The sequence below is a fragment of the Notolepis coatsorum genome (genome assembly GCF_963971535.1).
Source record: "Notolepis coatsorum genome assembly, chromosome: 15".
Lineage (NCBI taxonomy): Eukaryota > Metazoa > Chordata > Actinopteri > Aulopiformes > Paralepididae > Notolepis > Notolepis coatsorum.
The window spans coordinates 34,896,891-34,922,457 of NC_140179.1; the positions used below are offsets into that span (position 1 = coordinate 34,896,891).

A 25,567-nucleotide genomic window follows, 5' to 3' on the forward strand; every position below is an offset into this window, starting at 1 on the left:
TCAGAAAATGCTTAAGATCAAAAGATTGCCACCCACTGTTTTAGTTCATTCTTGTTTTTCTTTTCATTTTTGGAAATGCAGTGTAGTTGAAAGTGGGGTTCAGTATTTGCAGTGGAAAAGTTGTACAAACAATGCACATTAAAAAAAAAAATGTTATAAAAACCCTGGTGCGGAAAAACCTCCTTTGCGACCAGAAAAAAACCTAATTGTGCCTTAAACTCTGTGCTTTTTTAAAAACGACTGGCACTGCATTACTAGAGAATATATTTGGGTTCATAAACGGTGTTGGATAAACCGGTACAATCGTTTAAAGGGGCAACGTAAGGCCTGCTTACACAAACACGTTCTGTAATCTTCTAAGACCTTCTTCAAAAGCGTCTTTGTCGGTTGTTTTATTTTGACGTTCTACCAACTCCTGTTCCTAACTAAAGCCAGGTTTGTGTGTTGTGTGATTTTTTTTTTAACTGTTAGGTGTGTTGCGTGTTTACAGTAAAAGGTCATGAGACCCCCCCCCCCCCCCTCCTGTCATCAAAGAGCGACCTTACATCCACTTCAAACGATTGTTGAGAGATGCGTAAAAAGATAACATTTGAATAAAGAGAACACTTCAAGAAATAAGCCTTTTTTTTTTTTTGCTTTACTTGAGGTGCATCGTGGGTAGTGTTTATATTTTTGTATGTCTCCCGCCTGACGGTGCACCTGCAGCTCGTTTATAATGTCTTTCTTAACAAGTGTACAGAGGGTGAATGTGAATGTTTTAAGTCTGGTTTGGTGGCACTTCTACAGGGCGCTGTATCAACTTCAGCTGCATCCTCACGTTCTCTCTCTCTCTCCCTCTGATGTATTTTATGTAAACACTGTACATTTATATAGCCTAACTGTAATATGTACTATTATATGCAGCTTAATTTCCATCGCATTGTATTGTTTCGATTGACCAATATTCCCTGACCTGCAAGTCAGCGTGGGGAGGTGTACAATAATCCAGACATTTAAAAAGATTAAGATGTTTTAATGTAATTTGTCACTTGTCTTGTAAAAATGGCTCTAATTAAAGGTTTATTAGGGGTTTTTAATCGCGTCTTGTCTTTTGCTTTTCTGTACGGTGCCGTGTGAAATCTGTTTCGGGTGCCTGTAGCCTGTGTTCCAGTGCTTGGCCCTGTTGACCATAGTCGCAAGGTGGCCATTTTGCTCTTAGTGACTTAACCCTTTCACTACCACACTACATAAGGTTAACCATTTCACTACCGCACTACAGGTTAACCCTTTCACTACCACACTACAGACGGTTAACATTGCTTCAAGTTTTTTTTTTGTTAAAAATAAGTGGTCTACATGTTGACTGTATAGAGACAGTGTGCGACCCATAGCATGATCTTTGGGTGAGCCGCGTCGGGGGGGGGGGGCGGGGGGTGCGCGGCGCGCCTCTCAGCGAGGAGTGCTCAGGAGTCGGACTGTGTAATCGCAGACGTTACTAGTCTGTAGCCTGTAGTAGGTAGAGTTAGAGTAGACAACTCACTTACCGTCCGGCCGTCTGGACGGGGCTTCCACAGCACATTCCATGATAAAAAAAAATATCTATTTAGTTAGATAGAGATGATTATCTCTCAGACTCCTGACTTATTTTCTCGACTGACGAGTCACTGAGCTTGCTTCGACCACTAGGAAACGCGCCCATATTTCATATCATATTTGAAGACCCTAATAGGCTACATTTATTTGCTTGCTGCATTTACATTGGCTGCCTGCGACGAATCGATACATTGGCTGCCTGCAGTGATGCTGACGCCCACCACAGTCACCACTGTGAGTGACGTGAATCTCAAAACAATGATTTATATTTAACTAATAATAGTCCCCACGGCCACCGGAGCAGCACCAGCCGCAGGTGTAATTGCGCCTGTAGATGATCCGATTCCCGCCTCCTGCTGCTCTGTCAGCTTCACTGTCTTCGTGAGACCAAAATTGGTTAGGCTTACTTGTTTTCGTTTAGACATTTTACTGGCTGTCAAAACGATCACTGTCTGTGTCAACAAGTAACAGCCACAGCACAGGTTACATACAAAGTGGGTCAAGTTTGATGTGTGCCGTGCAGGCTGCAGCGCCGCCACGCTCCGAATAGTAATTGCAAGAATAGCATGCATGTTGCCATATTACGTGTGAATTAGTGCGCAAATCATTAATCATACATCCAAAATAGCATACGTTTATTATTATACACGATGATGATACAGAAAATTACAGAAAAATGAGAAATGCATGGCAAAAGTAGCATTTATTTTCAGTAATTTAGAGACCCCCCAAAAAATCGCAAATCAAGTTTGCAGGGGAGCTGATGTCTGATCTAGGGGAGCTATAGCGGACCGGGCTCCCCTCGTGTATCGCACCCTGGAGACACTGATATATAGAGTGTCTGGTCAGTAACATGGGTCTCTCCTCTGCAGTAAACGGAAAATACCATTTCTTGTATCCCGTTCCCACTTTATCCAACCAGGAGAGAGAACTACGTCACTGCACTGCAATGTAGAGCTATTTAACACGTTTTTTTTTTTTTTTTTTTTACCACTTACAGCCCCTTTTAAGGGCAAAATGGCCACCATGTGACTGGTCAATGAGCTAAGAAATGAACATGATCCTTCTTCTGCTGGTTTTAGAAGCATGCACAGCGGTCTCAGTTGAACTAACATACCGTACAGCAAGGGAGATATCATTATATGGTTTCTGGGTTTCTTTGTTTACCTTTTTACATTATTTGTTTCCAATGGAAATGAGAAGATTCAAATTGATTGTCATACAGTACAATGACAAGTAGTTTGGCATCCAACCATAGTGCAAATGTAACAGTAGGGTGCAATAGTAAATATACTGGTGATTAAACTGGGTATAAGATATATAAATTAGTACTACTGAGTAATAGTGCTAATCAGATGCATGTACTGTACAGAGTTGTAGTATTAATATGTACAGTGATACATGTATAAAGAAAGACACTATGGTAGTAAGTCATACTGGCCAGCAGCATAACTAGTAAGAGTAGGTAGGGATATACAGATATGGTATCTACAGATATGTACAATTCCTGTTGTCCTGCTTTGTGACACGTCTTCTTTGACCTGTACTGGTCAAGTCCCTGATTAGGCTTTTCACCAAATACAATTAACGGCATTGGGGAAACTACTCTAAAACTGTAATTTACCAAACTGCTCACTATACGTCACACTGAAAAGCAAATCATAACTACTCTCCCGTTTATCAAACTAAAACTAATTTGAATAAGTAGTTTAACTATTATCCAAACAGCATGGCAGAAAATGATCACAATCTTGAGTCTGCACAGTAAATTTCGCAGAGTAAATTTTACTCAAACTGAGTACATTTGACTCAAACTGAAATGTACTCAGTTTGAGTACAATTTACTCTGCGAAATTGACTGGAATCTCATGTAGGTCCACAGAGCAACGATTTAACTGACACTGAATTAAGTGTGGGTGTTTGATTTAGTGACTAGGGCACGCGAAACCTCACTTAGTCATACCCAAGGGTGTGTTTTAGGGAGGGGCCAGGGAGCGGTCGTTGAGGTGGAATCAGGAAAATTCTTAAATTCTAGGGGAATATGTAGTTTGTGAGTGACTATACCTAAACTACATGACCCAAAGTAGTTTAAAGGAACACGCCAACATGGGAAATGCGCTTCCTGTCTTCTCTAGAGTCTGCCAGACAAGATAGATACGAATTACTTCTCTGTGTGTTCAGTAGAAAACTATCCGGCTTAGCACAAATGAATGGAAGCGGATATGGATCAGCTATAGCCAATATTAAAACTCTGGGAGAGGTGTTTTTATGGAACAGCTATAGGCTTGCTGATCCATATCCGCTGATGTAGTTATGATTACAGTGTAAGGCAGTAGGCAGGTTTAAATTCAGTACAGGCAACAGATTATACTCTATATTTATAAATCTATCCATAACCTTAATCACTCCCCACTGCCTCAAAATAAACTAAATGTAACCATGTATGATAGCATGTACAATAATGCTGTATACATTTATATTATACCGTATATATATTTATTTATTCTTACCGTATATATATATCCACATTTGTCTGTACCTGCATCATATAACCCTTTTTACATATCTGTACATATCCCTTACTCTTCTACCCTTAGCCTACTAGTTATGCTGCTAGCCAGTATGAGTACCAGGCATAGTGTATTTAAACCTGTATCACTGTACTACATATTAATATTACAACTCTGTACAATATACATCTGATTAGCACTATTACTCAGTAATATTAATTTATACATTTTATACCCAGTTTAATCACCTGTACTACATTGTATATTACTATACACTTTACTGTTAGATTTGGACTCTGGTTGGATGCCAAACTTCTTCTTCTTACTGTACTTGTGCTGTATAATGACAATAAATTCGAACCTAATCGAATCCAATCTTGATTGATTGATTGAAAATGTTATTAACAGATTGCAGAATGGGTACAATACAGTACATCTCAATACACACAATTGGGTTTGCAGACCAGAGAAATACTTTTGTCTTGTTTACATCAGGGTCCCCCATTTTCAATTCATCATAGCATATATGACATACATGACATGCTATACGGATAGACAGTACTGCTCAGTGGCGTAAAATAACAGGGGAAGCCAAAAAAAAATTATTAAAAAAAAAATTATTAAATATTTTTATTAATATATATTTTTTTTTAAAGTCAAGCAGTCACCATGTACACTACAGTATGGCTCGGCGGCCAGTCAAACTTTCTTTTTATTTATTTAACAGATTGCAGAATGGGTACAATACAGTACGGCTCAATACACACAATTGTATAAGGGGATGCAGACCAGAGAAAGACGTTTGTCTTGTTTACATCAGGGTCATTAATACTGCTGGAGCATTGGTTCATTTTTGGTCCGATTTATCCTTGCACGATTTTGCGCGCCGCGTGGGAGCAAATTCGAGACACATATTCGGTTGCAAAAAGGTGTCCCACGGTCTCCTCTATGGCCGTGAATATTTTCACGCGGATCGGAATCACGGCGCGCCCGTGGGACACTTTTCAGTTTATTCCACGCTTTCGGCTTTCCTTTTCTAAGCATTTTCGGGGCTACATGTGAATGAGTAAAAGTTGCGGGACGCCCAGATGTTTCCACGATAGAAAGCTCGCGTGGATCCCATTATAGGCTCACTTAATACAGCGTTTTTAAAATCACGCGACATTTTCAGGGTCGCAAGCCGACCTTTTCCCCTCATTTTCGATTTAGGAAAAGCTTCGGCACGCCGAGAGGTACCCGTGGATTTAATCTCGCGAGGATCGGGGCAATATTCGGCCCGTGGGAGCAGTCACGGGTTAATACAATTTTCAGAGTGCAGAGGGGAGGTGTGCAGAGGGGATGCCAGACTAATTATTCTGCTCACAGCCCTGTTTTAAACTTTTAAGGTGTGGCAGTCAGCTCGAATCTGATTGGCTAGTATCGGTTTTGGACCCTACATACATGAATGACATGGTTGAGGCTGGAGAAAGACACCTACCCCCTGCCTCTCCTCTAGCTGCAGTGAGCATAGTGAGTCTGACAGTGTGTTAGAGAGAGTGAGAAGGAGAAGAGGGAGACATTAAAAAAAAAAAAAAATTATAATATATATATATATTATTATAATATAGAATGTAAACTATATTAAAAAAAAATTATATATATATATATTTTTTTTTTCTTTTTTCTTTCATATTTCATATTAATTCATATTTTGATAGGGAGGCCTGGCTTCCGTTGGCTTCCATAAGGATTCGCCACTACTACTGCTACATCTATACATTATGACATACCAGATTTACAAATACAGTACTGTTTGTGATACAAAAATAGTCTAAAAAAGAGAGTATATACATTTGACAATCTAATCAAACCCTAATCGTAACCACTCCCTAAAAATAAACAGTTTCTTCCGGCCCGCACGCTGTATCTGGAATCTCCCAACCGTGAGGTTTGGGCTCGTGCTCATATTTGGAGAGATCACTGTGGCGGTTGGAATCTCCCACAATGCACCCGTCATCATTACCCAAGAAGTCCACAGACAGACGGGCCGAGTAGGGTCCAGCTGCAGCTCCGGTGAATCCTCTCACGGCAGCGTGCGCTCTCTGTCAATAGCAGCGTTGCGTTGTTATTATGGGCTGAGCCGCCACGCAGGATAATGACGCCGTTAAGACAGGCATAAAATGAGCACATAAAGTGCAGACATATAAAATCAGTTTTTCACATTAGGATCTAACATCCCAACAGGCAACCTTGTTTATGGTTTGATTCAGTTTTAATATAAATAATAAAAATAAAGAGAAGATTAATTAATTATCTACTCAGTCCCGAAGTTTGTGATGTAGATATGGAATGTCCCGGGTTGCTGCTGTTTGCAGAGTGTGTTGTTGTCCGGGGGTGAGTGGTGGTGGGTGGGGGGTTGAATCAAAACAGTTGTCAATTCGGAATTGACGGCTGTTTTGATTTGGCCCTTCGTTCGCCGTCGTTCACCTTTGGACGGCGGTGCACTCTGTGGGCAGCGGCAACTTGGGACGTTCCATATTTACATCACAAAGAGTCCCAGACTGGTTGAAGACACCAGCCTATAGCGGCTATTGTTATGATAATGCGAGGTAGCGCCGCAGGTAAACACAACGATCCGAGCCGAGCGCAGCGCGTTCTCGCGAGCGCGTGCATGTGCGTGCACGCGCTTCTGCTCAAATCTTTAATACTCAGTGAGGTACCACTGAGTGGTACCCCGTGCCATGAACAACGCATGCCTGGTCAATAGTATCCAACTGCAGAGCCGCAGAGCCATCGCGGATCATGAGCAACAGTTGGAATATAATCAAGATGCTGGCAGAAGAAATGCTCCAACCAATCCCAAAGGCAACATTCCTGTTCAACCAGCAGACAAGCCTCCAGTGTCAGCTCGGAACTAGGCAAAATCTGCATATGGCTCGCGACAACAAACTATCATTACACATGGGCAAAACAGAGTCCATTCTCTTCGGTTCAAATAACAAACTCAGCAAGACCGACGGCTTCTCAGTTACAGTGGGTGACAATATTGTCACAAGGAAAGATGAAATTACCTACCTGGGTTTCTATCCAGGCATGCAGTCGTGCACAAGCGCGTGCACGCTCGTGCGCAAGAGCACGCGCACGTGACGTTTGGGCATTTCCCATATTACGACTGCACCACTGGTTCCATCCTAGAGGCTAATCTTTCCTGTGACAAAATGGCATCCAATGTAATAAAAAAAAGTCAACCAACGAACTCGATTCTTCTACCGGATCAACTCTCTGGTAAACAAGAATACCCTGAAGACTCTGGTCTTTACTGTACAACTGGGTTAGGACATTTACAGGGGCCATTTTCGAATTGCAGTCTCCCGTAGGTGTTCCTTGAGAGTGGTTTTGAAAGTGGGTAGTGATTCACATTCCTTTACAGCTTTGGGTAGGGCGTTCCACATTGATGTGGCATAATTGCAAAACGGGTTTAGTCCCTTGTTTGAGCCGAATCTGGGTTTAACATGATTTGTGGAGCTCCCTCTGGTGTTGTGATCGTGGTATTCACTGACCTTTGGGAAGTATTTTGACATGTACATGGGTACCTTGGTCGTGTAGTGTATCTTGTAGACCAGGCCCATTGCAAGTTGCTGTACTCTACTCTAAGCCATCCTAGGTTGTTAAAGTGGGCAGGGGTGAGGTGGGTTCTAGGAGTAAGGTCAAGCAGTAGTCTGACCAGTTTGTTTTGAGATGTTTGTCATTTTGTTTTTAGCGCCTTTGAGGTGCTTTGGTACCATGAGGTGCAAGCATAGTCGTAGTACCCTTGAATGAGTGCTCCTGCCAGAGTCTTCAGGGTATTCTTGTTTACCGGAGAGGAGATCCGGTACAAGAAACTAGTTCGTTGGTTGACATTTTTTATTACATTGGATGCCATTTTGTCACAGGAGAGATTAGCCTCTAGGATGGAACCCAGGTAGGTAATTTCATCTTTCCTTGTGACAATATTGTCACCCACTGTAACTGAGAAGCCGTCGGTCTTGCTGAGTTTGTTATTTGAACCGAAGAGAATGGACTCTGTTTTGCCCATGTGTAATGATAGTTGCCATATGCAGATTTTGCCTAGTTCCGAGCTGAGGGTTTTTTCAACCTGTAACTTGTTCTTGTCAGAGACCAGCAGGGCTGAGTCGTTCGCAAACAGGAACAAGTTGCAGTCACAAGCTGACAACATGTCATTTGCATGAATTAGGAACAGTAGCGGTCCTAGTATGCTTCCTTGTGGAACACCACAGCTCACTGTGAGGGGGGGGGGGTAGGGTACCGTTTACCTCCACCATCTGATCCCTCCCCTCAAGGTAGGATTGTATCCAGCTCACTGATAGACTATCAAAACCAATTGCTTTTAGCTTGTCAATCAGAATGGAGTGATTGACAGTGTCGAAGGCCTTTTGTAGGTCCAGCATGACCATGCCGCAGTATTTGCCCGCGTCCACCTCTTGTTTGATGTGGTCATTCAAATAGAGAAGGCATGTGTCAGTGGAGTGGGATGTTCTGAAGCCAGATTGGAATTCGTAGATTAGATTTTTTTCCCCGCTAGGTACTTTTCGACCTGTTCGTAGACTATTTTTTCGATGACTTTCAAGATGGAGGTGAGAATAGAAACAGGGCGGTAGTTGCCTGGGTCTAATTTGCTTCCCTTTTTGTGCAGAGGGGTCACCCTCGCAATTTTGAAGTCCTTGGGGACGTGTCCCTGTTTTATGGAGAGGTTTATTATGTGTGTGATGACTGGGGTGATGGCGGCTGCTGAGTCTCTGAGGAATTAGGAGGGGATGTTGTCATGGCCAGTGGCCTTGTTAGGTTGGAGGGCGCTCCGTTTTTTGAGTACCTCATCTGTTGTTACCATTTCCAGCTTGAAGACGTCCTTGCGGACCCCTAGGTTTTTGTAGTAAGCTACTAAGTGCTCTACCCCATAAAGCCCTGAGTGGGAGGGTGTTTAAGTAATTGTTTAAGTAATGTTTAAGTAATTGGCTACATCCAGCTTGTCTCTGATGAGCGTGTTGTCCGTTTTTATGTTTATGTTTGAGAATCTGGTTTTAAGTTTTTTACTGCAGCCTAGTTGATTATTGAGTAATTTCCAAAGTTCACGTGGTTTGTTTTTGTTTTCCTCAGTTTTGTCATTGATGAAATTCTTTTTTGCCGTTTTGATCATGGAGTTTACGTAGTTTCTTAGTCTGTTTCTTTCCAGTTTGAGTTCAGTCACGTGGGCTTGGAGTTCACTGCTCGTGCTTTTGGTAAGCTTTGACTGACTTTTATGAAACTCAGAGCATTTTTTGTCTCTGGTTTTCATAGCGGCCAGTATTTCGGAGTGCATCCACGGCTCAACGCGATAGACCTTTCAATTGATCTACAGGGACAGGTGTTCAGTCTACCAGCAGCCATACTTTCTCCACAAGCCCTGGCTTATGGTGTTGTCCTTGGCCTTGATTTCATTTCTCTCAGCAAGTTACAGATCAATGTGGCTGACAGAGAATATGGTTTCAAGTCCAATCCCTCCATTGTCTATGTTAAAGTTAGAGGTTCTATGTAGGATTGCAAGTAAATGTCTAACTGTATATATAACTGTTTCCACTAGAGGGCGCTCTAGGCGGAGCCACTAATGCTGCCACCAGGTGGCAAGTATTTAAGGAGATGTCTCCTCCCCCTCTATCTCTTTCCCACCTGCCTCTCACCGAGAGGAGAACTCTTGTACTGCTGCTTTACCATGTGAATAATAAACCATGCCAAAGGCTAAAGATAGTATTTTTCATAATAAGGGTAGCAAGTTTAGCTGAAGTATAGGCTAGGTTAGCGCCGGGAGCACCACGTGGCTAGACACTAGGCCAACAAGAGCTAAAGCTACGCCTACCATCAACCAAGAGGATGGCGACCAAGGGAAGGAGCAAATGGCCCTCATTCAATGGAAAGGCAGAGGACTACGAGCTCTGGGAAGAGCGCATGTTATGCTGCATGCACGGTGTGGGACTGAAGACGACGATCTTGGCGGCCCCCACGGGAGACCTGACGGCAGAAGCACAAGCCCTGGACGACAAGCGTAATGCAGACGCATACTGTGAGTTAGCGCCACTGCTCGACGACACAAGCTTGGGGCTGATATTCCGCGACACTAAAGACAAAGGCAGAGAAAGCCTGGGGGTGTTGAGAGAGCATTATATCGGGCAAGGAAGACCCAGAGTCGTGGCCCTCTACATAACACTAACAGCACTGAAGAAGGGGCACACCGAGACTGTGACCGAATACGTCATCAGAGCTGAGCAGATCATGACGGCATTGAAGAGTGCAGGAGAAGCACCAAGCGATGGGCTAGTGATGGCGATGGTGATGAGAGGACTACAGGAGCTGTACAAACCGTTCACACTCCTGGTAACACACGGTTCAGCGGACATGCCGCTGGGAAAGTTCAAGGCCAAGTTACGAAACGTCGAGGCCTCAGAAGATACCCACCCAGCCGCCGCGGAGGCGGGAGAGAGGGTGCTGAAGGCCCGAGCGACGCAGAGGGAGAAGACCAGGCCCACGGCGGAGCTGGCGTGTTGGCGATGCGGAGAGAAAGGCCATCGGAGAGGCGACTGCACAAAGACTGTCTGGTGCAGCTTCTGCAAATCCACGGGGCACACAGACAGAGCATGAAGAAACACGACCAGAGCGCGCGATACGCACATGGACAAGATGACAGCCATGGACGAGACGGCGGCTACGGACAAGATGGCGGCTGTGGACAAGATGGCGGCAGCGGACAAAATGGCGGCGACGGTCGACGTGAGATGGATCGAGACGACGCCCGGAGAGTAACGGGACAAGAAGACTTCGCTTTCGGGGCGCGGACAGCGTGCGTCGCCAGGCCGGCGCAGCTGCAGCGGGCCCAGAGAAAGGGACTGATCGTGGACACAGGTGCGTCGTCCCATGTCATCAACGACAGGAGTCGGTTCAAGAACTTTGACAACACTTTCCACCCGGAGAGACACAGCATGGAGCTGGCAGACGGGAAGCGCACCTACGGGTTGGCGCAAGAGAGAGGAGACGCACAGGTATGCCTCACAGACAGTGGGGGGCGCCGGTGTACAGTGGCGTTAAAGAACGCTCTCTACGTACCATCGTAGGACTATTCTCTGTAATAGCTGCTACTGCAAACGGTGCCAAAGTATTCTTCGATAAAGGTAAACATTTTCTTGTAGAGCCTGACGGTACACGGTTTAACATAAAGATGTACCAGAGAATGTATTTTCTGCAAACAGAGTGTAATGACAACGACAAGTCACGGTATTCAGACATGGCATGAGATTATGGGTCATTGTAATTACGAGGATTTACTGAAACTGCAAGCAGTGACAGAAGGCATGCACATTGAAGGTGAAAAGCGTAGACCTGACAAAGAATGTGTAGTGTGCAAAATGGGGAAGTTTACTCAATCGAGAAACAGAAATTCCACAGAAAAAGTAAAGGTACCACTTGCGCTAGTTAACACGGATCTAGCCGGTCCAGTAAGCAACGAGTCCATAGGAGGCTTTAGATATGTACAGTCTTTTACAGATGTGTGCACAGGGGCAGTGTTTGTTTACTTTCTCAAAGCAAAGAGTGACACACTCCAGGCCACGGAGAAATTCCTGGCAGACGTAGCCCCTTATGGTAACGTAAGATGCTTGAGGTCCGACAACGGAACCGAGTTCACAAACAGAGAGTTCCAATCACTGTTGAGAAGGTACAAGATAAGACACGAGACGTCATGTCCATATCCCCCACACCAGAACGGAGTGGCAGAGAGGGAATGGCGCACCCTTTTCGAAATGGCTAGGTGTAATCTAGTAGACAGTAACTTACCTAAGAGTCTATGGCATTATGCTGTGCAAGAAGCCGCTTACACCAGAAACAGGTGCTTTAATAAGCACACAGGCACCACCCTGTATACAGCACTGACAGGAAAGAAGTGTAATCTAGCTAGAATGCACCAATTTGGATCAGTGTGTCATGCTTACCTGCAGGACAGGGGAAAGCTCGAGTCCAGATGTGAAAAAGGATTATTTGTAGGGCACGACAAAGGGAGCCCCGCTTTCCTAGTTCATCATCCCGGTAAAGGGAGAGTGCAGAAACACAGGCTAGTCAAGTTTGTCACAAAGACAACATGTGAGAGCGAGACACAGACAGAGGAGCCAGAGCTGGACTCCAGAGTAAGGTGTGAAGAAACAGAGACACCTCAGCCCAGTGTACTTAGCACGGTCGTGCAGACAGACAGCCAGCAACCCCCAGAGGGCGATGACGAGGAGCACCCGAGGGTGACGTCACGTGCCCCAAGCAGTGGGAGGTATCCCTCAAGGGAACACAAACCCCCAAAGTATCTGACAGACTATGCCCGGAGAGAAAGTGACGAGGATGACAGTACACTTACCACCATTGATTACAGAGTAGTCAGTGGGGTACCTCAGATCTTTAAAGAGGCCATAGTGTCCCCTGAATCAAGTAAATGGGAGAGGACAATGGGTGAGGAGATGAGGTCCCTAGAGGACAACCACACCTTTACTCTAACCAAGTTACCATAGGGCAGACAGACAGTGGGAGGGAAATGGGTGTATTCAATCAAGGAGGGTATTGAAGGCCACGACAAGTACAAAGTAAGGTTCGTAGCCAATTGCTTAAATGCTGAAGGAGGGTACTCCATGTTTAAATACGGAAGGAGGGTGGCTACATTGCTTAAATGCAGGAGGAGGATACTCCAGGTTTAAATACGGAAGGAGTAGAATCCAGGTTTAAATACCTGAGTGGATTCCATGTTTAAATACAGAAATGGATCCCATGTTTAAATACAGAGGTGGATGATTTACCATGTTCTAAATGATTTAATTATGTGGAAAAGATCCTGAAACATTTTGACCGATGTAAAAATGTACAGAGAAGCTGTGGGTAGCCTCAGTTGTTTGGCAACATGTACTCGCCCTGACCTATGTTTTGTAGTGAGTACAAAAATTGTCACCGCATTTTGCTGACCCCACAGAGAAGCATTGGATTACAGCAAAACATGTTTTTCGTTATCTCAAAGGTACAGCAGACAAACAGCTGTGTTTCAGAAAGAAGCAGCCCACAGGGGCACTATCAACTTGTGAAGCCGAATGTATGGCTCTAGCTATGACAATGCAGGAATGTGTTTATCTAGAACAACTGCTCGAAGTGATGGACACCTATGTATATATGAAGACTGTTGTTTATGAGGGCAACCAGGGAACCATTGTGATTGCTAGGAACCCTGTGTGCCGACATAGATGTAAACATGTCGATATAAAATATCATTTCATCAGATCTGTCATCAGAGAAGAAAGAATGACACTGATTTATTGTCCAACGGACGACATGGTAGCAGAAACTATGAGGAAACCTGTTTCCAAATTGAAATTGAAGAGATTTGCAGAGGTTGTGTTTGGTGTGTAAATATTGACTGCCATATTCTTTTTGATGTTCTGAATTGTATTATTTTCTTTGTAAATTTTTTTGAAGAGGTTATACAGTGTGCTATACAACCCTAAGTGGGAGTGTTAAAGTTAGAGGTTCTATGTAGGATTGCAAGTAACTGTCTAACTGTATATATAACTGTTTCCACTAGAGGGCGCTCTAGGCGGAGCCACTAATGCTGCCACCAGGTGGCGAGGATTTAAGGAGATGTCTCCTCCCCCTCTATCTCTTTCCCATCTGCCTCTCACGAGAGGAGAACTCTTGTACTGCTGCTTTACCATGTTAATAATGAACCACGCCAAAGGCTAAAGATAGAAACCATGCCTCTTGACCACATTATTGTCGCCCCATAGCCAGATTCTGTCAACAGTCTATCCATTTCAGCCAGGCACGGCAAGAGTCCCTGAAAAGACATTTCAGCAGAACAAACAAAAAAAGTTTCCAGATCCCACACAAGAACACAATGGCCAGATCATGAAAACAGACCCAGCCAAGAGTTTATCATTAAGTGCCATTCCTCCTCCTGTATTGACCTTGGAACCTGAACGAATGAAAGTCAAAGACTACATTCATCTTGCTGTGTCTACGGCCCACTTGCAGGAAAAAGAAAAGCCACAACTACGACAACTCCTGGAGTCTAACCCCCAAGTGTGTACCCACCAACCTGGAAAAACGGATGTTCTGCAACACTACATCTCGCAGTGTGCCCATCAAACAAAGGCCATACAGGATGTCTCCTGGCAAACAAGCCATTGTCGAGGAACAACTGAAAGAAATGTTAAGTACTGGTATGGTTGAGCCGTCACACTCAGGATGGGCATCACCAGTCGTCTTGGCACCAAAGAAACATGGTGGCCACAGATTTTGTGTTGACTTTCGAAAAGTCAATGCCATCACTGAAACTGATGCATGATATCCCCTTCCCAACATCAATGAAATTCTTCAGTCCCTCTCGGGGGCAGCCATCTTCTCTACTATAGACTTGAACAGCGGATACTGGCAAGTAACCATGGACCCAGACAGCAAATCCAAGACTGCTTTCATTACTCCATCAGGTCTGTACCACTTCAATGTTATGCCTTTTGGTCTGAAAAATGCTCCGGCTACTTTCCTAAGGCTGATGGAAACTGTCTTGGGAGACCTTCGTGGCCAGATATGCTTGGTATATCTGGATGATATCATTGTCTACTCCCCCTCTGTGTCTTTACACTTCCAACACCTCCAATGTGTAATTGATAGACTTTGCAAAGCCAATCTGACAATCAACCTAAAAAAGTCCAGCTTCTGTCGTCAGGAAATAAAGTTCCTAGGGCATATTGTCAATGTCAAAGAAGTCTGTGCAGATCCTGACAAAGTCGAGGCTGTCCAGTCCTACCCAATCCCGAATAATGTGAAAGAAGTTCAGCGTTTTCTAGGTTTCGCTGGATGGTATCACAAGTTTGTGCCAGGGTTCTCCAAGATAGCTGAGCCTATCAATGCACTGAAGAAGAAAGGAAGGCCTTTCATCTGGAGTCCTGAGTGTCAAAGTGCATTTGAACAGTTAAAGACATGTTTGCTGTCTCCTCCTATATTAGGTCATCCAAACCACAACCTTCCTTTCATCGTCTATACAGACGCCAGCGAAACAGGTCTCGGAGCTGTACTGGCCCAGAGAAAAGGTCCTGGTACTGAAGAAGTACTTGCCTATGCTAGCAGAACCTTGAACCGAGCAGAGAGGAACTACTTGGCAACAGAAAAAGAATGTTTGGCAGTGATTTGGGCTCTTGAAAAATGGCAACACTATCTGGAACTTAAGCTCTTCACAGTTGTCACAGATCACGCTGCCTTACAGTGAGTGGGTCCTTAGTTCCATAAAAACTACAAGCCACCTGATAAGATCCGTGCGAGGCCAGATATCTTGAATGAATGCGTTTATTTAAACTTTAATTAACAGATTGCAGAATGGGTACAGTACAGTACAGCTCAATACACACAATTGTTAAGGGGATGCAGACCAGAGAAAGACTTTCGTCTTGTTTACATCAGGGTCCCCCATTTTCAATTCATAACGACATTTATGACATACTCAATATACAGATATAAAATTAAAAATCTAATCTAATCATCTAATCTAAACTAATCATGACATTTATGACATACATATATGCAGTACTGTTACATTTGTGACATACAAGATATGCAAATATACAGTACTGTTAAACAGAGATCCTAACAGTAAATATATTCAAGGGGGAGGGAACTGTACATTTATGATGAATTGAAAATGGGGGACCCTGATGTAAACAAGACGGAAGTCTTTCTCTGGTCTGCATTCCCTTAACAATTGTGTGTATTGAGCTGTACTGCAGATTTTGACAACAAAATTAACAATATTATGCCGCAAGTTCTGTTATATTTCAATTGCCTTACTTATTTACATAAATATAAGGTAACGGTATACTTTTGCTATATGCTATACACTACAGTCTATGTGATGTGGTGGGTACGTATGGTGGTAATTTTTTATTTATTTTTTGCATTTTTACAGCTTTATTGGTCACGCAGGACCGACAGAGGAGAGAGCGAACGGGAGGAGAGGTGGGGAGGACATGCGACAGATAACGACGGGAGCTGGGATCGAACCCGGGTCGGCCGCGTAGGTGCGCGAGGCACTATGGTATGCGCCACGAGGGCGCCCCACGTATGGTGGTAATTAAGGAATGGTAAATATTATGTTTAATGTAAATATGTGTATACTGGATATGAACACCAGTATTATAGGCCTACAGCAGTATTGTACAGCCAGTAACTATACTTTTGCTCACACAATATCTTGAATGAATGAGTTTATTTATTTCGAACATAAATTGAAAATAAATAATAAAAAACAAGTAATAAACAGATTTAAAAAATATATATATTTGCATATCTTGTATGTCACAAATGTAACAGTAGGCCTACTGCATATATGTATGTCATGATTAGTTTAGATTAGATGATTAGATTAGATTTTTATATCTGTATGTAACGGATATGTAGCGCGATAGTGTGACTACGGTACATAGAAGTAAAACTCACTCCCCTGAGGCATCCAGACCGAGCGCTTAGGGAGGATATCCTTTCTTGACACAGCGGTCTGTGTTGCTGGCCCCGGTGCGGATGCCCGGGGTTCGACTCCCACTCAAGGCATGGTCGAAGTGTTTGGCAGGTACAGCGTTGTACCGGCTACAGTGGTGCCATGACCCGGATGCCTGAGTGGTGTGAGTTTAGGGGGGGTGAATGTAACGGCAGGTACAGCGTTGTACCGGCTACATGTATATTGAGTATGTCATAAATGTCATTATGAATTGAAAATGGGGGACCCTGATGTAAACAAGACGAAAGTCTTTCTCAGGTCTGCATTCCCTTAACAATTGTGTGTATTGAGCTGTACTGTACTGTACCCATTCTGCAATCTGTTAATTAAAGTTTAAATAAATGCATTCATTCAAGATATCTGGCCTCGTGCAGATCTCACAGCTGTGCCCGCACAGTGCAATACTCCAATTCAGCCATTGGCAATTCAGCCATTGGGTGGGTGACGCTGCTGAGCGGTCCCCAGACCGCCGGACCTGAGAGCGCCGGACCTGAGAGCGCCGCTGGCTCTGCCGCTCTGCAGATGGATGCTTCTCCTCTCTGTGGCTGCCACAGCGAGTAGGGTATATCTGCAGAGCCGCAGAGCCCCGGCTGCGTCTATGCCTTCTTCACCGCTGTTCGGTTTCCGGGTTCCTCTGATTGGCCGCTGAAGCACGCCCCCCGAGTGACTCGCGAACAGCCAGCCTTCACAGAGCTCTAGTTCTAACCAACTCGATGGAGATCAACCCCGAGGTTGGAAAATCACTTAGATTTCGTAATTATTTACCCGTTTCTCATACGGTTAACGATTCAGAAACAATCATTGCTCATCTCCGTGTGTTTATGTCGTTGCAGATGCTCAACAAGGTGGGTTTGATACGCAGTCATGGCGGCGAAAGTGTCTTTATTATTTAGTTAACGTTATCATTAGCAGGTAAGTTATGAAGTCATTGTTTATCATAAAACCAACAGCATGACTGGCTCGTCTATTCTGTGCTAGATCAAGACACTATTTCAATAATTGATGACGGTGTGGAATTATCTTTTTAAAGCAGAGTAGGAGTAGAAAACAATTCATGAAAGTAGAAGATATAGTTGTGCAACCTCGCTAGCTGACGTTATATCTACAGAGTACTAACTGTTCTCAGTGGCGTGTATGCTTTCACCGTCATCCATTATTGAAATAGTGTCTTGATCTAGCACAGAATAGACGAGCCAGTCATGCTGTTGGTTTTATGATAAACAATGACTTCATAACTTACCTGCTAATGATAATGTTAACTAATCAAAATAATAAAGACACTTTCGCCGCCATGACTGCGAATCAAACCCACCTTGTTGAGCATCTGCAACGACATAAACACACGGAGATGAGCAATGATTGTTTCTGAATCGTTAACCGTATGAGAAACGGGTAAATATTTACGAAATCTAAGTGATTTTCCAACTTCGGGGTTGATCTCCATCGAGTTGGTTAGAACTAGAGCTCTGTGAAGGCTGGCTGTTCTCGCGTCACTCGGGGGGCGTGCTTCAGCGGCCAATCGGAGGAACCCGGAAACCAAACAGCGTTGTAGAAGGCATAGACGCGCCCCGGCTTGTACTGTGTGTGACTGTGCGTCGGGGCTTGTACTGTGTGTTGATTCCGGTAAAGCCCGGAAGTAGTCAGTTTGTGCTGTTTATTTTTACAAGCAGTGAGGACTCGACAGCATTTGCATTTCTGTGTTCCGTGTTAGGGTTAAGGTTATAGGGTTATGCAGTGTTGCGTTCCTCATATCAACACTGATTGCACGCACGCTAATGACGCCACGTGCACTCCCGGCGCGTGCTCCCGCGCATAAATGTTCCCTCGCTTAAACACAGACTAAAGACGATGCCTAATTGCCTCTACGAATGGAATGTAACACATTTCATTCACAAGTTCTGTGTGAATGTATCTGAGAACGTATTTAACACACCTTACGACCGACGCTATTGATATGCAAAGTAGCCCAGGTGGGTACTTATAGCGAGTTGGCGAGTGCAGCGCATTCCTGTGTGCACGCGCGTGCCGTGCACATCCGTGCGTGTGCATGCACGCGCTTCTGCTCACAAAACTTTGGCTGCACTGCATGCAACCCCATCCCATGAGGAATGCATCACTGGGGTTATGGATGGTTAGGGTTCAAAATAAACAGCACTAACTGACTACTTCCGGGTTTTACCGGAAACAACACACAGTACAAGCCCCGATGCGTCTATACTTTCCGTAGCCGCATTTCTGGCAGACGTTTCTGGTCATGTGACATGTGCGCCCAATAGCATGACGAGCTGTGTCTTTGCCCATTTCCACGTCAAACAGCCTGCAAACTACCTGGCGTTCTATCACCATGCTCTAAGACAAACTCTAACCTTAACCAACTTCGAAAGAGTGCCTAAGCTTAACCGTCGAAAGAACTTGCCTAACCTTAACCAACTTCGAAGAATGCCTAAGCTTAACCAGTGTAGAAACTGGCGTCGGCCAATCAGAGAGCGTCTGCCAGAAATGCGGCTACGGAAAGTATAGACGCAGCCCCGACGGCCTGTAGCTGTTCCGCAAGGTTCCGTTCCTACTTCCGGGGTAGGCCTGATTGGCCCCGACAGGCACGTGACCCGCCGCGGCCACGCCCCGCGGCAGCCCCAGGAGCAAGCGCGCTACTGCTGGAGTTCGCTTCGCCTTTCACATCGCTGCCGTTGGCTGAGGCGAGAGCGTAGATTTCACTGTGTATCATTTAACATTTGAAAGGCATACATTGTTGTCAATGTCATACAGAAGTACAGAATACTTTTATCCAAAATGCTTCTTACTGTTACACTGTTAGAGACTGTGCAGGGTGCAGTGCACGGCTTTAGTCTCACTCGAGTGAGGAAGACCGCTGGTTCTCCAACATACAGCGGTGTGCTCTTCAGAATGTACCGGGAGAAACGTACCGGGAGAAACGTTTACTGTACCCCGCAGACATAATAAGCATATAAGCAGTGCTTACTAACGTTATTAGTTACGTTATTTTTGACCGAATTAGTCATTCATTTGTCTGCTTTCACCAACGGCAGCGATGTGAAAGGCGAAGCGAACTCCAGCAGTAGCGCGCTTGCTCCTGGGGCTGCCGCGGGGGGTCACGTGCCTGTCGGGGCCAATCAGGCCTACCCCGGAAGTAGGAACGGTTGCGGAACAGCTACAGGCGCCCCGACGCACAGTCACACACAGTACAAGTCGGGGCTCTGCAGATATACCCTACTCGCCACAGCGCCCTGTGAAAGGATTCTCGGGAGCTGCAGCTGGACCCTATTGGAGTGGCCAGTGTGTCGCGTTCAATCTGTTGACAGCAAATGCACCGACAGGGGACCCGCTGCCAGTCTACTCAATATCCCACAGTATACGTCGCTTTGCTACTGCTCCTTTTCACAGGTATGTCAGCTTGCAACGGTATGCCGTAGAGAATATTAACATCAACAATAATAATAATAATAACAACAACATTGCGGGGTAGGTAGGGGAGAGGGGAAGTTATGCTGTTGTTGGGATGTTTCCAGAGCTTTCTGGGCTGCGTTGTTTTTGAGTGAGACCGGCGCCGTCAATAGCGATACACAAAAACAAATGCCTTTGTGTCCGACTCACGTCACGTGCGAAAAGAAACTAGCATTCAACGTGACAATAGTGTCTAATAGGAGCGCGCGTGCAGTCATGCATTTAGGCCTTTCTTTTTTTGCCTTTCGCCGTGTTGTGCGTCTGCGAGCGCGAGCCGTCGGTGGTGATGATGACAGAGTGGTTACTACTTGGTGTCACCGGAGCCGACACGCGCGACGCTGCTGTAACCGGATACAGCTGACAGTGTCACCTGCAGCCGGGGAGCGTTGTGTTTCATGCTGCCTTCAAATGCTACCCGTGAGTTCGTGGTCTCGACGTGGGAAGTCCCCCCTCAAATGTATATACTCTTTTAGACTCTTTTTGTACTCATAAACAGTACTGTATATTTGTAGATCTGGTATGTCATAATCATAAATGTCTAGATGCAACAGTACTGTGTATGTCATTTATGTTATGATGAATTGAAAATGGGGGACCCTGATGTAAACAAGACGAAAGTCTTCTCTTCCCCTTAACATTTGTGTGTATTGAGCCGTACTGTAGTGTACGGTGTACCCATTCTGCAATCTGTTAACATGTTCAATCAATCAATCAAGCGCGCGATATGCTTGGCGTTTGTCGTGAGTGGTTAGTAGTCGCGAGGGCACCGTTGCCAGGCAACTGGGCGTCTTGACGCCACCGCGAGACTAACTGTTTTGCCAACTAAATGCAAAGTCATAATAACGACGAGAGGAAAACAGTTGAGACCGTTGGGAATGTCAACATTTCCACATACTATTAATTTACTAAGAAAGACTACGACAACCAACTTCTATGGGCACCGCCATTTTTATTTTATTTTTTTTAAACGTCCCACTTAGCAATATCGGGAATACCACAACAGTGTGTGGGTCGTTATCTGGACTCTTCTCGTGACGACTGTAAACGCCACCCCATTTGAAGGCAGCATCAATATGGCGCACTAATTATTCCTCTGACGTAATGAAGCTATTACAGAGCTCTTATGGGAAACCACTTTTGAAGGGCAGTGAAGCATAACCCTGTGGCTCTTAATTATGTAAGGGATAATGTATAGCTACGAGGTCATTGTCGCAAAATAATTGACCGACACAGAGTTTAGAACACAGAGGCGCCTCGCCGAGGTGTTTTAAAGTCAGTGAAGGTCAATTATTTTGCGACAATGACAAGAGTATAGCTATACATTATCCCGCTTATTACATGGCTAACTTACTAACAATATACCAAATTCATTTTACACCATCGACAAGACGAGATCAAATGCAGACGCAGTTGTTCTGTGGCTCTGTCAGCCCAAATAAAGTGATTATTATTATCGCCAGCAGCCGGCAGATGTGTCTGATTGCACTGAAACAGTGTGTGTCAGTGGGCTTGATTGCTCCAGCTGCGAAAAACAATAATCACCGGTAGTTATCGAAAAATAATTCACAGCTGTCAGGGGCTATTGACCAATCACAATCAAGCATTTCGGCGAATGTTAAAACGCCATGTAATAAGCATGTGTAATAAAGAGCTATTCGGTTTTGACAGCTAAATCGTTTAGAAACAGTCCAGTGGGCTATTATTAGCCTATTTCTACTAGGGGTGGGAATCACCAGTTTCATCATGATACGATACGATATCGATTCTTTGGACAACGATACGATATTTGCCGATATCACAAAGTCTCTCACGATACAATACGATACGATTAGATTCAGGTGCCTGCGATCGATATGAGATGATATCATATGCCCATTTAACACAATCAGTAACATTTAGATCAACAAAAAAAAGGTAATGAAAATATCATTTGACATTTGTATTTTTGAGCTCTTCCAGACATTTAAAGGAAAATCAATCTATTGTTTTTAATACAAATAGACCTCCTGTTCACTGTAAAGTGCCACGTTTTTATATATTGAGCTTTAAACTTTAAGCTACATTTTTTGGAACTCAAAACTCACAACCTCCCTCTCCCAAACCGTTCCTACGACAATTTGTTGATGTTGCATGATCATGTATAGGCCTACATTTATTATGTATTATATTGTTTATGTTTATATAACATTTAAACATCAAACTCCTCTGACCTCATCTGGTCTTTCCAAAGACGCGCGCACACACACACACACACACACACAGAAAGGGAGAATGCTATGCTGTAACATCTACACACACGGAGCTACTGCTGTTGTTCTTGGGCGGATATGAGACTCGCCACAGGATTTTCAAAATAAGAGTATCGATATGAATCGATCTTATTACATCGCATCGATCCGATTCGATTGTTGATAATTACATCGATGTATCGATCTGGATCGATATATCGTCCCACCCCTAATTTCTACCAGTAAAAACACAGCATAAGATAACTAATTATGGGTGTTTGCAGGGACCGAAACTAAAGCCCGCCGCCCGCCAGGGGCGGTCAGTTTTTACCTTTGGCGCTTGACACTTAGAGGGCTGCCCGCCGTGTGGCGTGTAGACGTGTAGTTCATAACGATACTCTTATTTTGATTGTGCGAGTACAGATTATAGCCGCTCTCGTCTTTTTTTTCTCCGCTGCGAGATCGTTAAAAAACTACAAGTCCCACATTGCACTCAAGTCAACGGTCCAATCACAGTAGAGTGACGTGACTGGTTTCATGAGAAAGAAAGCAAATGACCAATCGGAAGCTCTCATTTGGCTTGTTTACTTCCTGAAACGCAACCATTGCGATATGCGGGCTGAGCTACCGTTACTGTTTAAACAATGACCCAGTCAACTATTCACTTTTAGTTTAATACATGACGAGGCATTGTCTAACGGTATCTAGCTGGCTAGCTACTGATAGCTGCTGATATCAACAAATGCTCCAGCAATAGTCGACTCGAGTGCATAATACCTCCGTTCCCTCGTTAGCTAGCTTAGCTAGCTCACGTTAGATCTTATCTGTCCCAGTAAACTAAATTGTCTTAACGTTATCTACCGGGCTAGCAGTAGCTACAGATAGCTCCTGATATCAATGTCTTATAACATTGATTGAATGCGTATTCTAGCTGAGGGCATGTTGAATGTGATTTGACAAAAGAACCGTAACGGTATAAATAGGGTCCAGCTGCATCGCCGGAGAATCCTTGCATGCTGAATGTAGGGTCTAGCTGAATATAGGGTCTAGCTGCAGGGCCGGAGAATCCTTGCTGGAGCTGGAGGCTACTCAAGTATACACACAGACAGTGGAGCTGTTTGCAGATAGCAAGCATTTTGACTTATTGCATGGTGGCGATGTCTCGCAGATAATACAACTACAAGTATGATTATATAATATATATTTTATTTCAATTTTTTTTTTATATAAAATATATATATATTTTTTTTTAATCAAAAAAATGTTGGCAGGTAAGAAATATGCTTGGCGGTTAGACTCTTCCCATCTACCCGCCACTGGCCGGTGAGTCAAAAAGTAAATTTCGCTCCCTGGGTGTTTGTATGTAACATGACTCTGTCCCTCGAGGAAAGCAACAGTTGCGATTGGAGCATCAAGGAAAGAGGGCGGGGCTTGATAGGTCTACCAAAGAACACTGTAACCTGACTCTTTTGCTTTGATTGATTGATTGAAAGCAATAAGCAATAGACCCACAATAATGACTAGTTTGTGTATTAACCTTATACCCTCTTACACATTATAATTCGTCCACAATCCCTTGACTTTGGTCGTTTTATGTTTATGATCCCCATTCGTTGTTTCCTTGAATTATATTCTCCCTAGGGTCATTCACACAGTTAGAATTATTAATAAAAACTATTTAAATGATATATATAAAAAATTATAATAAAACAAAGAATATAGGAAGTTCTAAGTTGTTATAGGAAGTTGTAAACATTAGTTTGACTGCCTTTCTTACAGCTGAGTGCCCCGGCTTGACATTACAACAGGTTATCCTGAGGGGGGAAACTGAAGCTGCTTCATCTTTTCACCTGTTTGTTTAACCTGCACCTTTAGCCCTGTATCAAGTACCATGATGGTGTGCTGTCAAAACCCCTAGGCCCCCGTATGGACTCCTGTCTGAAAACACATGCCGTGACGGCGCACATGACGTTTGACTGATCTATAGATGAATGGACAGACAGAAAGACAGCACAGATCGGGTATTCATCGACATCAGACAGACCGTTAAAGTTAAATGAAGTCGAACGCTTGAAAAAGGGCTTGAAAAGCTCCCGGCTATATGCCGGTGAATTTCGGTCGGGACTGACAGGTCGGTTATACTTGCCGTTTCTGACAGGTACAGTAGCCGACGTCGTTATTCCGTTCACTCTATTCTATTGGAAACACTACGTTAGCTGCTTATAAATGAAACAGAATAGTGACATTTTGACAAGCTGCCCATGTGGCTGGTTGGGTTTGCGTGTTGTCATCACGCCACGCTGTTCCTCTGTACCTTTCAAAGGCGGTGTTGTTGTTGTCAGATTCCACCCACTCCTACCTTTCCACTGGTTGTTTATTGTATATCTGTAGCAAAGCCTACTTTACTTCGATAACCTCAGCCCTACTGCAGTGCAGTTACGTTCCCTGCGATGCATTACCGTGCTAAATAGCTTGTGGAACGCCCCAAATCGCTGCCAAAATTATTTGACCTCTGTCCCATCCTTAATGCTGTGTCTATTGATCCAGGTTTGGCACAGGGAAGGAGGCCTGCAGGTATTTTTTCATTTCATTTCAACCTTTATTTAAAATTGTAAGCTTCTGAGGTTTCCCTCATTTACAGAAACGACGATTGTACAAATGTAAACAGTACATAATACAAGCAATATTCACAGAAAATATAAAAATTAAAAACGTTTAAAATAATTAAAAAATATCAGCTAAAACAGTTACAGGTAGTCACACAATGGTCTGAAATCATACGTTTAAACATACCAAGGGAAGGGAGAACCTCCAAATTCAGAGAGTTGTAGGACATTCCATGAGTTAGACTAGAGCAGTGGTTCCCAACCTTTTTCCCCCCAGGGACCCCCAAACATCTCTGATGAAATTCGCGGACCCCCTCCTAATAAGATACCATAAAATACTTTTTTTTTTCATTTTAATAACAAACTGCTTATACACAGGCATATGCATCACAATTAGACCCACTATGCTTCTTTGACTTGTGCCTTCAATCAACAAATCTCATCTTGCACCATATGCATTTCAAAATGTTTGGCCAATATTCAAATGCTGTATTCATCCTCTCAAATCAGGCCCTAATGGTGAACGGTTTGCATTTATGGAACAAATCAATGCAACAAATTAAACTAAATATGAGACAGGAAATTCCAATCAGTAGCAGAGAGAATCTGTCCTAGCTG

General features: G+C 44.0%; 1 protein-coding gene across 3 annotated transcripts in view; it reads left to right on the forward strand.

Moving 5' to 3' along the window:
- Positions 1-19,937: 19,937 nt before the first annotated feature.
- msrb3 (methionine sulfoxide reductase B3) overlaps positions 19,938-25,567 on the forward strand; it is a 92,342-nt gene continuing 86,712 nt past the window's right edge. Inside the window, exon 1 of one of the 3 annotated variants that reach the window (XM_084330257.1) lies at positions 19,938-20,055. In XM_084330257.1, coding sequence (XP_084186383.1) covers positions 19,977-20,055 — 79 coding nt within the window. In that variant the 5' untranslated portion in view covers positions 19,938-19,976. The remainder of the gene's footprint in view (positions 20,056-25,567) is intronic. The other 2 variants (XM_084330256.1, XM_084330259.1) reach the window with 2 other exon arrangements.